The sequence below is a fragment of the Urocitellus parryii genome, chromosome 12, assembly GCF_045843805.1.
Source record: "Urocitellus parryii isolate mUroPar1 chromosome 12, mUroPar1.hap1, whole genome shotgun sequence".
Lineage (NCBI taxonomy): Eukaryota > Metazoa > Chordata > Mammalia > Rodentia > Sciuridae > Urocitellus > Urocitellus parryii.
In genome coordinates, this window is record NC_135542.1 from 69336032 (window position 1) to 69350612 (window position 14581).

General features: G+C 35.6%; 1 protein-coding gene across 3 annotated transcripts in view; it reads right to left on the reverse strand.

Moving 5' to 3' along the window:
* Fbxo11 (F-box protein 11) overlaps nucleotides 1-14581 on the reverse strand; it is an 89472-nt gene that overhangs the window by 10114 nt on the left and 64777 nt on the right. For 2 of the 3 annotated variants that reach the window (XM_026385771.2, XM_026385773.2), the window contains exons 2-11: nucleotides 13231-13358; nucleotides 13012-13093; nucleotides 12026-12170; nucleotides 8892-9021; nucleotides 7815-7898; nucleotides 7604-7736; nucleotides 6328-6434; nucleotides 6129-6240; nucleotides 5939-6045; nucleotides 5721-5858 (exon numbers count right to left, since the gene is read on the reverse strand). In XM_026385771.2, the coding sequence (XP_026241556.1) occupies nucleotides 5721-5858; nucleotides 5939-6045; nucleotides 6129-6240; nucleotides 6328-6434; nucleotides 7604-7736; nucleotides 7815-7898; nucleotides 8892-9021; nucleotides 12026-12170; nucleotides 13012-13093; nucleotides 13231-13358 (1166 nt within the window). The remainder of the gene's footprint in view (nucleotides 1-5720; nucleotides 5859-5938; nucleotides 6046-6128; nucleotides 6241-6327; nucleotides 6435-7603; nucleotides 7737-7814; nucleotides 7899-8891; nucleotides 9022-12025; nucleotides 12171-13011; nucleotides 13094-13230; nucleotides 13359-14581) is intronic. The other variant, XM_026385772.2, reaches the window with a different exon arrangement.

Below are 14581 nucleotides of genomic sequence, written 5' to 3' on the forward strand. Positions count from 1 at the left end.
TAAATATGGAAAGAAACAGATTTAAATGTTTTAGTAAAACAACTATGAACTTCTACTTATTATAAATGTATTCAAAGACAGGAAAAAAAAACAAGGAAAGATCTATTATAAAGTGCAATTAAATACCATTATCTAATACATATATGTATGAGAGAGAGAGAGAGACAAAGAGTGTGTTTGTTTGTGTGCGTGTGCGTCCTTCAACAAAAGGCTGAAGACATAAATAAACTCTGGTTGCCTTAAAAGTGTTGGGTAGGGATGTAGCTCAGTGGTAGAATCCCTGCTTAGCATGACAAGGCTAGGTTGCACACACATATACCCAAACCCACATCCACAATAAACTCCCAACAAATCAACTTCTAGAAGTTGACCTGAAGCCAGGTACAGTGGTATACACCTGTAGTCCCAACCTCCAACTACTCAGAAGGCTGAGAGGTATGAGGATTGCCCGAGTCCAGGAGTTTGAAGCCAGCCTAGGCAACAGCAAGACCCAAAGGAAAGAGAGGAGTGGGGGAAGGGTGACCTAAAAACATATTCAGAATATGTTTAATTGAAACATTCAATTAAAAAAAAAGTTTTCCTAAAGCTGGGTGCAATGGCACACGCCTGTAACCCCAGCAGCTTGGGAGGCTGAGGCAAGAGGATTACAAGTTCAAAGCCAGCTCAGCAACAGCGAGGTGCTAAGTAACTCAGTGAGACCCTGTTTCTATCTAAATAAAATACTAAATAGGGCTGGGGATGTGGCTCAGTGGTCAAGTATCGTGGAGTTTAATCCCTGGTAATCCTCCTTGCACCCTGCCCCCCCAAAAAAGTTCTCCTAATATGCATGAGGCTCTGGATTCAATTCCCAACACCACAAAAAATCATACTAGGGGCTGGGGTTGTGGCTCAGTGGTAGAGTGCCTGCCTAGCATGTGTGAGGCACTGGGTTTGATTCTCAGAACTACGTATATGAAAAAATAAAGTCCATTGACAACTACAAAAAATTTTTAAAAAAGAAAATCATACTGTCTCTCTCTCCCTCTCCCTCTCTCCCTCTCTTCCTCTCCCTCCCTCTCTCCCTCCCTTCCTCTCCCTCCCTCCCCCTGTCCCTCTCTCCCTCCCTCTCCCCCTCTTTCTCTCTTCCTCTTCCTCTCCCTCCTTCTCCCTTCCTCTCCTCTCCTTCCCTCTCCCTCTCTCTCCCTCTCCCTCCCTTCCTCCCATTCCCTCTCTCTCCTTCCCCCTCCCCCTCCTTCCCTCTCTCTCTGCCTCTTTCTCCCTCTCCCTCTCTTTCTTTTCCTCTCTCTTTCTCTCCCCCCTCCCTCTCCCTCTCTCTCCCTCTCCTTCCTGACCTTGGTGTGAGCTGCTTTTCTTCACACACTATTTAAGAAAAAAAAAAAAAGAAAAAAAAAAAAAAAGAAAATCATACTAACTCAATAATAGGGAACTGGCTGCATTTTCCTTTCAAATATTTTAAGGCAATTTATTCATTTTGTTAAAGAGGGATGGATCTCCAATGTAAAATGCTCCAGTAATAAGAATTATAAGTTACAATTATAAGAACACTGCCTTGTAATGCAAATCACAAAAGCTCCAAGGTGTGTGTGTGTATATAATATATGTATTTTTTAAAGTGAAATAATCTTTATTATATACCACAAAATAAAAAGGTCTTTATGAGTGTCACAAAACACAGCCAAGCATAGTGGTGTAGTATACATGTAATTCCAGCTACTTAGGAGGCTAATGCAGGAAGATAACAAAACTAGCCTCAGCAACTTAGTGAGACCCTGTCTCAAAACAAAAAGGACTGGGGATGTGGCTCATTGGTTAAGTGCTCCCGAGTTCAATCCTGGGTACAAGAAAAAAAAAAAAAAGAGGTGGAGAAAATTGGGCTGCAGGTGTATCTCACAGGCAGGATACATGGCATGTGCAAGGCCTTAATTCCGAGCACAACAAACAAACCAAAACAAAATATATAAAAAACAAAGATAACAGGGTAGAAAACTTAATTCAATCATAGTGTTTAGAAATGGAGCACTCATGATTGAATACTTGTGGCTTTATAAAAGAGACAGAGAACAAAGGGGACACATCCATGGTGCCAATTTATTTCCATGTGATGCCTTGGGCCAATTTTATGATTTGGTGGAAAAGGAAGTTGTCATTATAATTTAGCTGCTCAACCCTGGACCAGAAATCTATCCCCAAGTCAAAATAAACCTCCTGTCTTTATAACTTATACAGTCTGCAATAATGGGTTATTAGCAAGAGAAAACGGACTAATACAGATGGCAATGAATGGGGCCACAGGAAAGGAAGGTAATTCCTCCGCCACAGTAATATTTTCATAGAAATAACTTTAGGCAGAAAAGGCAAATCTAAAGAAAGGAAACTAACATGCAATTTTTCTTATCTAAAACTTTATTTCTGGTAGCTGAGGGTGCAGCTTAAGGGCACTTGTTTACCAAATGCAAGGCCCTGAGTTTGACCCCCAACATCACAAAAATAACAAATAAATAAAAAAGAACCAAATTAAAAAAAAATAAGTTTAAATTCATCATCTAAGGAAGACTATCCGAAGTCAGATGAAGTGAAAGAAGAACAGAGAGAACAGGCAGATCTCAACACAAAGAACACAGAAAATGTATTACTAGTCATATGAAAAATTCAGAAATTTAGAACACTTCAAATATTTTATAGCAATCTGAAACTGTTACGATATTTTAATCATTTTACAAAAGTAACACTGCAATGGACTAAATATTAAACAAACATAAGTGGGTAACTGAATACTGCAAAGAAAATTTGATTATACCAAGCAATTATTCCTAATTACTTTTACTGATATTGTGTTATGTGAAATCTCCTCCCTTTATTTAAAGGTGCTAGGTATTGAACCTCGGAACCTCACACATGCTGTCATGTGCTTTATTACTGGGCTATAACTTTACCCTCCTAGAACTTCCCCTTTTATTGGTACTGGGAATTAAATCCAGAGGCATTTGATCACTGAGCTGCATTTCCAGTCTTTTTTGTTTTTTATTTTGAGACAGGGTTTAGCTAAGGAGGGTATTGCTAAATTGCTGAGGCTGGCCTTGAACTTGTGACTTTCCTGCCTCAGCTTCCCAAAGTTCCTGGAATTATATAGGCATGTGCCACTGCACCTGGCTTAGAATTATTATTTTTTTTGTACTGAGGTTTGACCCCAGGGGTGCTTTACCATTGAGCTACATCCTCAGCTCTTTTTCTTTTAAAATTTTATTATTACCGAGACAGGATCTCACTAAGTTGCTGAAGGTGGTCTCCAATTTGCAAAAACTCCTACCTCCAGAGTGCTAGGATTAGAGGCATGCATCACTGTGCCTAGCTAAAATTGTCATTTTTTACAAGAAACATGCTAAAATATTTAGTGATGGGCTGGGGATGTGGCTCAAGCGGTAGCGCGCCCGTCTGGCATGCATGCGGCCCGGGTTCGATCCTCAGCACACATACAAACAAAGATGTTGTGTCCGCCGATAACTAAAAAATAAAATATTAAAAAATTCTCTCTCTCTCTCTTCCCTCACTCTCTCTTTAAAAAAAAATAAAATAAAATATTTAGTGATAACATGATTCTATATTTGATTGAAAATAATGCAAAGTATAAGGAAGGGAATAAAAAGTGAATGGGGAGGTAGAGATGTAACAAAACTGGCCATGAGTGTTGATGAATACATGGAGATACATTATACCATTTCTCTACTACTTTTTTTTTTTTTTTTCCATACCATGGATTGAACCCAGGGGCACTTAACCACTGAGCCACATCCCCATCCTTTTAAATATTTTATTTACAGGGAGGATTGTATTAAGTTGCTGAGGCTGGCTTTGAACTTGTGATCCTCCTGCCTTAGCCTCCTGGGCTGTTGGGATTATAGGTGTATGCCATCGTGCCTGGCTCATTCTCTCTCCTTCTGTGTATATTAGAAAGATTTCATTTAAAATTTTTTTAAAATTAAAAGACAAACCCCACAGAAACAAAACAGACACCAGAACTAAGGAAATGAAACAAAAGAATTAGATATAAGGAAATCACATAATACTGAAAGGAAAAGAACACAGGACTACAAAATATACAAAGAGAGCCAACTTTCTAAAAAAAAGCATACATGGAACAGAAAAATCACAAAACAACAAACCAACATATGAATACTGAGAAAAGTAAATCATTCCCAGAAAGAAAAGAAATAAAACAAAACCAAACCCAGGGTAATCTCAGAGTTCTAAAAAACACTCAATGCTACAACAGAAAAATGTTACAGAATTCAGAAGGAAAGAAGGTATAATCTAAGAACTCAATTAAGTAACAGGCATTCTCAAGTGGCAACAATTCAAGCTACAATGCCCACAACACTCCTAATACACATTTTTTAGTGGTGCATTATAGCTGTACATAATGGTAGGATCTGTTGTTACATATTAGAGTATGCACACAACATAACTATATAATTTGGCCCATATCCTCTTTAAAAAACATTCAAAAAAGTTATGATGATAATACCCAGTCACACACCAAAAGAATCAAAAATTTTAAAATTCAGGTGGTTGGGGCTAAGGTTGTGGCTCAGTGGTAGATTGCTCACTTAGCATGCATGAGGCACTGGGATCGATCCTTAGCACCACTTAAAAATAAAGATACTATGTCCACCTAAAGCTAAAAATAAATATTTTTAAAAAAATTCAGGTGGGTTGGTGATATAGCTTAGAATCAGGGTGCTTGCCTCACTGAGTTCAATTCCCAGCACTGACAAAAAATTAAAACATTAAAAAAAATCAAGAATGGACAAAATGTGAAAAAAGAACTGCTGAATAAATGTAAAGTAAATAGAAACCAATAACTGTAGGAATGTAAATGTTTTACACCTTCACAAAAGAAAAATAATAATATAAATGATGAAATGAAACTAGGTTGAAATATAAAGTATGTCTATTTTCTTGTCTCAAAATACAGAGTAAAAAAGGACTGAGATATAGCTCAGTGGTAGGAACATCCTTCAGTTCAATCCATAGGAACATAAAGAAAAAAAACCTCTTGCCTGTTAAAAAATTTAAGCAGGATGAGGTGGGTCATGCCTGAAATTTCAGCAACTTGGGGAGACTGAGGCAGGAGGATCCAAGTTCCAGGCCAGCCACAGCACATTAGCAAGGCCCTAAACAACTTCATGAGACCATTGTGTCAACACAAAAAATTAAAAAAGCCCTGGGTACGAGTGGTTAAGTGCCCTGGGGTTCAAACCCCAGTACCTTCCACCCCCCCCCCCCCAAAAAAAAAATAAGAGGCATAAAATAGAAATCAAACTAACAGGACCTTTAATTCTAAAAGTGTACTCTCTACAGACAACCTGTGTTCAACTTACTCATGGTGCTTTTTAGAAATGCATCTCTTTGGCCTCAACCTTGAAAATTTGACTTATTATACCTGGGGTAGAAATGGGAATTTTCATTAAAAAATAAAGATTCTGGGTGATTTTTATGTACAATTACATTTGAGAATCAACACTATTAGATTAGACTCTCCTTAAATATCACATCAATTCCATAAGGACTCTTCTCATCACTATGCTTATCTGGATGTAATGTCTGACATTATAGAATAAATATTACATGTTGATTTTAAATATAATGCTGAATTGCTTCAATTCAGACAATCTGATGGTGAAAAATAATGTTGAAACTTATTTAAGAATAAATGGTCTTACCATGCCATGATCAAATGTGAACACACCAACGTCACGTCCATGATGAATATGATTCCGCCTAATAATTGGGTTTCCATGATTTTTAACCCAAATTCCAGCTAAAGCATTATTGGAAATTTCATTATCTTCATATATTCCCTATAACATTTAATCAGAAACAAACTTTAGGATAGCTTTAAAAAAATTAATAAAGAAAAAAAAACAAAACTTAAAAATACCTGTGCATGATCTGTTATATAAAGTCCAACATTTTCACAGTCACTGATGTTACAGTGCTTGATAGTGGGACATGCTCCTTGACCACTAACACATACTGCAGAACCAACTATAAGAAAAAAGTATTTATTAAAAATAACCTGGGCAACACAGTGATCCAATTTTACTGTAAAAGATAAAGGAAACACTAACCTGTACATGTACTTCGGATGATACAGTGATCAATAATAGGGCTACAATTTACTGTAATTTCTAAGCAGTGGTGTGCATTGTGGTGCTGAGCAGATTTGTCATCAGGATTAAACTGGAAAAGTAGAAATTTCATTTGAAATAAACCACCATTGCTTTAATGATTTCAACATTTATTTTTTAAACCTTAAAAATTTCTTACCCTTATTGTCATATATCCAACATAAGCATCTTCAGAACCTTCCATAAAAACAAAGGTTGAATCTCTAGTGTTTTCAATAATAACTTTGTCTGCTACTTTCCCAGGTGCTGTGGAGAAGATATTTTAAGGCATATTACTTTATTCCATTCCAACTAGGTACTTTTATGGAGAGGGGACTTCTTTAAAAAACACCAGTATTGGGGCTGAGGTTGTGGCTCAGCGGTGGAATGCTTGCCTAGCGCTTGAGGGGCCCTGGGTTCAATCCTCAGCACCACATAAAAATAAATAAAGGTATTGTGTCCAACTACAACTAAAAAAAAAAATAAATATTTTTTAAAAACACCAGTATTAAGCAGTAGGACTAATACTTTATTAGGTAACTATCAGCCTTTATGATATTTAAAGAAGATATTATTTTACCATTATCCTCAAATCCATGTATAGTAATACACTAGGAAAAACCAGCTCAGGCAGAGAAGAGACAAAGAGAAGAGACCTCTTTAAATTTGTTGCAACAGTACCCTCAACTTGGAAAGTAATAAAATCAGCATGCAAAAGTCTTCTATACTCTCCCCCAGTTTTTAAAATTATTTTTAAATTTTTTGGTGCTAGGGATTGAACCCAGAGGCTCACATGCTAGTAAGTGCTCTACACTGAGCTACACACCCAGCCCTTTCCTCCTCTATAATGGAGAAAGGGGAGGGAAGAAGCAGAAAGGCAGTAAATGCAAATTTCATTAGCAAATAATAATTGCTTGCCATCTTAAATTGATCTATGTACTGTATCCCCAAAAACTCAGAGACAACACAATCCTTCCAATCACTCATCAGTGTTCAACAAATATTTCACTGTATTTATTCTTACAAATTTGGCCATAATGTATCTTTGAAACAGTATACGATATATTTAAAAATTACATTTCAATTCCTTTAAAATACAGCATTAAAAATATTAATGTCTTTATTTTTATTTTTGTATTTTTTCCTCCATCTTTATTTTTACAATAAATATAGAGCTAACTAACAAACTTTTTTCTTTCTTTAATGAGGAAAGGCACCTGGAGAAAGGGCTAACATCAAGAAATACATGCATTTATAATTTGTGAACTCTCATATTTTCATTTTCTCCAAAGTATGAGATATCTTCATTCCTATTCTCTCCTACTATTAAGGTATTATACAAAGCTCAACCAGCTTTTAAGTTACTATCATTTAAAAAACCCATCTAGAATATGAATAATATGTTAAAATTCTAATAACAATGTATTTCAAAATACCTGCACCAATCATGGTGATTGGAGATTCAATATATATCCATTCATCAGTATATATTCCAGAATGAACAAAGATAAGTCCATCAAAATGAGCTTCTTGTACCCCACCAAGGGCATCTTCAATAGTATCATAATACTAAAAAAAGGATAAAAGTGTCAGTACAGAACTGAAAGATTATTATTTTAAATTCATAAAAAAACAAATCAAACATACCAACATATTTTCTCTTCCTTTATATCTTGCAGGATTACTGTAGAAATGTTCAGCAAATCCTGGCTTTACATGTGCACCTTTATACTGAAATGTCAAAAACAAAGCAAAACCAAATATTGACTACTAATATAAATATTATATTCTAAATGTACCACAGTATGACTCCCCCGCCAAGGGGATTGAATCCAAGGCCTTGTGCTTACAAGGCAAGTACTCTACCAACTGAGCTATATATAGCCCCTGCCTCACAGTATAACTTTTAAATATAAAAAATCCTAACTACTCAAACTAATTTTCTGTCATATAGTACAAAATAAAATCTATAATAAGTTATGACTCAGTAATATCTAGTAAGAAAGGCAAAGTTTTTCAATCTCACCACTACTATTATTGGGGGCCAAATGATTCTTTGTTGTGGAGGCTGTCTTATTCATTGGCAGATATTTAGAAGCATCATTGGTCTCTACCCAATTTGATACCTCTAGCACCATCTTCTTTCAATTTCTCAAGTATAAAGACATTGCCAAATGTTTCCTGGCCTTTGAGAGACCAAATCACTTCCAACTGAAAGCCATTATAAAGGACCATAAGAAGTTTGTGTGTACAGCTGTGATCCCAACATTTCAGGAAGTTGAGGCAGGAGATCTATTGTTTGAAGCCAGCCTCAGCAACTTAGATCCTGTCTCAAAAAACTAAAATAGATGAAAAGGATGGGGATGTAACTCAGCAGCAGAACACCCATGGATTCAATGCCTAGTGCCAAAAAGGAGATTAGGGGGACCACATAAAGTGGAATAAACTAAATGTGGAAGTTTAAAATGGCTACTGAAAACTATATGAGTTCAAACACACCACCTGAAATCATTAAGTGTTCTCTCACTATTGATGCTTATTACCACTAGATAAATTATTAATAAACATGTCAGTAGAAGAAAGAATTGTTAAATATTTTGATGGTTGATAAAAGATCAGTGGCTGATCGTCAAAACCTATTCTTGACTTTAAATTTATTTTTTAAAGAAACTTTTATTTACATATGCATAATGTAAATTAATATTTTTTGCTTATATTTCATACCAACTGCTGGAAACTCTCTTTCCAAGGATTTGGATGCTCATACTCTTCCGGATTAATCTGGTAGAATTTACCAGGTTCAGGATGCATCATAGGACGGGTATATTCAAATACTTCCATGTATAATCGTTTCCTAAAGGGAATTAAAGATCTCATTATAAAATATCCTTTAGAGTAAATAAAACTTTAAACAAATATCTGAGGCCTCAAAAACTAGGTCCCAACTTCCTTAATAATACTCCTGTGGCACAAGAATTGAAATCAAGAATTAATAAACGTGATGGACTCAAACTAAAAAGTTTCTTCTCAGCAAAAGAAACAATCTGTGAGGTGAACAGAGAGCCTACATCTTAGGAGCAAATCTTTACCCTCACATATCAGATAGAGCACTCTCACTAGGGTATATAAAGAACTCAAACACTAGACACCAAAAAACCAAATAAGCCAATCAATAAATGGGCCAAAGACCTGAAGAGAGCCTTCTCAGAAGATGATGTACAATCAATCAACAAATACATGTTCATCATCACTAGTAATTAGAGAAAGGCAAATCAAAACCACTCTAAGATTTCATCTCACTCCAGTCAGAATGTCAACTATTATGCATACAAACAATATGTGTTGGCGAGGATGTGATGGAACCACCATTTGACCCAGCTATCACTTTCCTCGGTCTATATCCAAAGGACTTAAAAACAATACTACAGGGACACAGCCACATCAATGTTTATAGCAGCACAATTCACAATAGCTAAACTGTGGAGCCAACCTTGATGCCCTTCAATAGATGAATGGATTAAAAAAAGTGACATATATACACAATGGAATATTACTCAGCAATAAAAGAGAATAAAATCATGGCATTTGCAGGTAAATGAATGGAGTTAGAGAAGTTAATGCTAAGTAAAGTTAGCCAATCCCCAAAAACCAGATGCCAAATGTTTTCTTTGATATAAGGAGGCTGATTCATAGTGGGATAAGGAGAGGGAGCATGGGAGGAATAGACAAACTCTAGATAGGGCAAAGGGGTTGGAGGGGAAGGAAGTGGGTATGGGGTAATTAACAATGGTGGAATGTGATGATCATTATTATCCAAAGTACAGGTATGAAGACACAAATTGGTATTAATATACTATGTATACAACCAGAGATAAGAAAAATTGTGCTTTATGTATGTAATAAGAATTGTAATGCATTCCGCTGTCTCATATAAATAAAAAAATGAAAATAACAGACAAAAATTAATGTAAAAATAGAGAATTTTATTTCACTTTTTTGAGCCAGGGTCTCACTTTCGTTTTTAAGGTTGGTATCCAACATTCCTACCACCTTAAGCCTCTCCAGCAGCTAGCACTGTTAACCATGTGCCACCACACAAGGCAACATATAGAATTTTAAATGTGAAAATACTTTTTGGCTAGAACAATATAACTATATATGAAAATTAGCCTACCTAAAGAAACGAACTGTCAATTTCTTTAAAAATTTTTCACTGGGGAGGGGAAGGGGGGAATAGGCCACACCTACTATAAATGCTTCATGCCACTTTATTTTAAAAGACAACTTTCAATAAAACACTTAATTCTGCCTATATCTTCAGTTTATTTACATCCTATTAAGTACCATAAGATCTTAGAACTGAAGTAATAATAACTTTTAATTTCTTATACAATGCAAAGTGCTTTTTCTTCTACTTTTCATTTTCAATTTTCATTTCTAATGTAAATACACCTTTTCAATAAGGCACAGCTTAGTATATTCTCCTCCAGTATTTTTATTTACAGATATTTCATTTATTACAGTTGTAATTAAACAGAATATTATATATTCTGTTCTTTTCACTTATTATATAACATAGCATTTTTTTACATCTTATTAAAAACTTATATAGTGGGCTGGGGTTGTGGCTCAGTAGTAGAGCGCTTGCCTAGCATGTGTGAGGCTCTGGGTTCGATCCTCAGTACCACATAAAAATAAATAAATAGAAATAAAGGCTGTCCACATATAAAAGCTGCTCTACAAAGATCCTGTTCCAGCAAATAAGAGAAGATTTTTAGTACCACAACAACTCCAAAAACAAATTTAAAAAAATAAACAAAATAAACTTACGTAGGGCTGGGTATAGTTCAGGGGTAGAGTGCTTGCCATAAACCATGCCCCACACTTCCCAAAAACAGAAAACAATTTTTTGTAAAGATCACAATTAGGCCGGGCTCAGGGGCACACGCCTGTAATCCCAGCAGCTCAGGAGGCTGAGGAAGGAGGATTATGAGTTCAAAGCCAGCCTCAGCAAATTTGCAAGGCCCTAAGCAACTCAGTGAGATCCTGTCTCTAAATAAAATATAAAAAAGGGCTCGGGATGGGGTTGTGGCTTAGTGTTAGAGCGCTCTCTTAGCACGTGCGAAGCGCTGTGTTTGATCCTCAGCACCACATAAAAATAAAGGTATTGTGTCCAACTACAAATAAAAAAGAAAAAATATTTTTTTTAAAAAAAGGGCTGGGGGTGGCTCAATGGTTGAGCGCTTTGGGTTCATCGCCGATACCAAAAAAAAAAAAAAAAAAAAAAAAACCCCCCACAATTAGCAGATATATCTCAACCTTCCAATTAGAAGTCATATAGTTTCCTTAGTTCATTCTCTCATTGCTGGTCATTTATATTATCTCTAATTTTTCCTTATTATTATCTATTTTAATGAAATACTTCATAAATATAAAAAAATTGTCAGAATAATTTCTGAGGAATGAACAAAAGGGAATGAACATTTTAAGTTTCATGGAAAAAATATTGTTTCAAAATTGATGGACAAAATACACACTTTCATTAAATTATCAGATTTAACTCTCATTAACTATTTTAAATTACACTTAGCTGTGTTTCTACAAAGCAATTAAATGAAAAACACTTCCCTTGATCTTTCAATTGCTATTACTTGAAAAACAGCAGAGAAAGTATTTCATTTACTGTATCTTAAATACTGCTTGGATTGACAATCCACATTTATGATAAACAGGTAACTTGGACTTCATAATTATGTTCTGACTACTTAATTGTAATTACCAACTCATACTTTCCTACTATGTTTAGCATTTGAAGCAGCAAATAATACATCAAGATAAAGAATAGGTTTTCCACTTACCACAAAATTGGATCATTAGCAAGTTCACTGAAGCGTTTACATACACAAGCTGCTCTACAAAGATCCTGTTCCAGCAAATAAGAGAAGATTTTTAGTACTACTTCATCTGGCAGTTTCTCCTGAAGATACTGTTCAGCAGGTGCTGCTAAAAAAAAAAAAAAAAAAAAAGAATAAACAATATTTCTAACAATGCCTTTCTCATTAAAGAATTCAATTTTCATTTTATAGAATGAATAACTTGCTTTTGCTAATGGTCATTTTACTTCAGAGATAAATGTAAGACATTTATCTCTACTTATCTTGACTTAACAAGTATTTGTTTAAGTATATTTAATGTGCCATTTAAGAAATCACTTAGAATAAATATATGAAGAATTTTTTTTTTCCCCGGAGGACGCAACATTTTTGTTTGTATGTGGTGTTGAGGATCGAACCCTGGCTGCACGCATGCCAGGCGAGGGCACTACCGCTTGAGCCACATCCCCAGCCCTTATGAAGAATTTTTAAGAAGGATAAAAGCTCAAGATATAGAGGTAAGCATTCAAATGTTATTTAATACTCTAAAATGTAATAACAAATATATATTTCCATTTTTTGGAATGAAGCAGGAATTGAACCCAGGGGTGCTTGACCACTGAGCCCCAGCCCCACCAACTTTTTAAAATATTCATTTTTTAGTTGTAGGTGGACACAACACCTTTATTTTATTTTTATGTGGTGCTGCGGATCAAACCCAGTGCCTCACGTATGCTAGGCACTCTACTTCTGAGCTATAACCCCAGCCCCCAGCCCCCCACCCCTTTTATATATATATATTTTGAGACACAGTCTTGCTAAATTGCTGAGGCTGGCTTTGAACTTGTGATCCTCCTGTTTCAGCCTCCTGAGTCACTGAGATGATAGGTGTGCACGGCTTTGCCTGGCTTGAAGCAAAAAGGTTTTAAAAAATATTTTACCCTATGCCTTAGTATTCTCATGGGAAATACCTGATAGATCTTGTGACTTTCCAGATACTCTTGCACGTTTTGCTCGATGACCAAAGTTTTCTGTAGCTGAAGTTGAGGCACCCTTCAAAATAAATAAATAAAATAAAATAAAGCAATGTTTCTACCATACATATTTATTACTTCTAAAACAGATAACATTCTCTTTGTTTCCTAAAAAGTATTTCATTACAAAAACGAAAGAAATTATAATTAACATACCTCCATACTGCTCTTTGTAGGACACGCTGTTCTTTTCGGCAAAAGAGTTTTTCTACGAAGTTGGTATGGGCTATTCTGTGCACCAGGACCTGATTCTTCTGCAACCATATCTGCAGGTACATCATCATCTGTTATAAACAAAAGCAATAAGAAAAATAACCACTTAAAAAATGTCTATAGATGCAGTAAATTTTTTAAGATTTCAAATTTGGAGGGACAGAGGAAGAGATACAAATTTTACATAAAATTCCAGCCAACTAGATAACAATCCAAAGGAGAAGTTAAAGTTCTATAAAACTCAGGACATTAAAAACGAAAACAAATACAGGACAAGGATATCTGCTTGATTAAAGGAGAGAGAAGGGAACTGGTATTACATGGTTAGAGCCTAAATGGGGAGGTGAGGTAAGGTGGACAGATTGGCAAAGGGCACCATAATCAAAGCAGAGTGAAGAAAGTATCAATGAGGAGGGTCAGTTCAGTCTCTAGTTTCTGATGCTAGTAGGGTAAAAAGGATGTCAACACAGAGCATAGTCTGGTATGTGGGCTGGAATTTAAGAGGGGTAGGAAATAAGTCTGCATGGGGGAGGAGGAGTGGCCTGGAATGGGGAGTCAGAGAAGACAGAGGAGGGAATTACACAGGAGAGGGGGTGGCAGAGGTGTATGATGTATCAAATAAGTCAATAGGATAATGGAAGCCAGATAACCTCACTGTCAGAGAAGATAGTTGTAAATATAAAAAGAAAGCAAGAATAAACCCTTTGAATAGGAAATTTCAAGTGTGAACTTATGGTTTCCAAGCACAATCACACAGATGTAAATGTTCCTAGCTCTATTCACTAAAAGAGCCTGAGAGCACTGATCTTTCAAAAGCAATGAGCATAACTAACAACTGAATCTTGGCTTCTGAATATTATTTTCTATAAAAGGAATAAAGACTCCTTGGAAAAATGGCAGATTTCAGAGTTGGGCAGAAATGGACAAAATGAGTCTGGAATATCTGTGGCAAAAAAAACTAAAATGTGCTCAAAAAATGATAAGGACATGTTAAAAGGTCATAAAAGCCAACCTGAAAAGGCTCCACTTGGCAAAAGTATGTTGAAGGGTAAAGATTAATAATAAAAGTGAAAGGATAACCCACAGAATGGATATCAACTCACAAACCTGTATTGACAAAAATAAATATGCTAAAAGTCTGAGAATGCATACGATAAAACTACATTCCCACAAAATACTTAAGTAGAAAGGGGAAAAATAATAATTCCATAGTAGTGATGTCAACCAGACAATGTTTAATCAAGTGCTCAGTAAACATCAACAGGACAAACTGGAAAAAAAAAAATCATAGCAC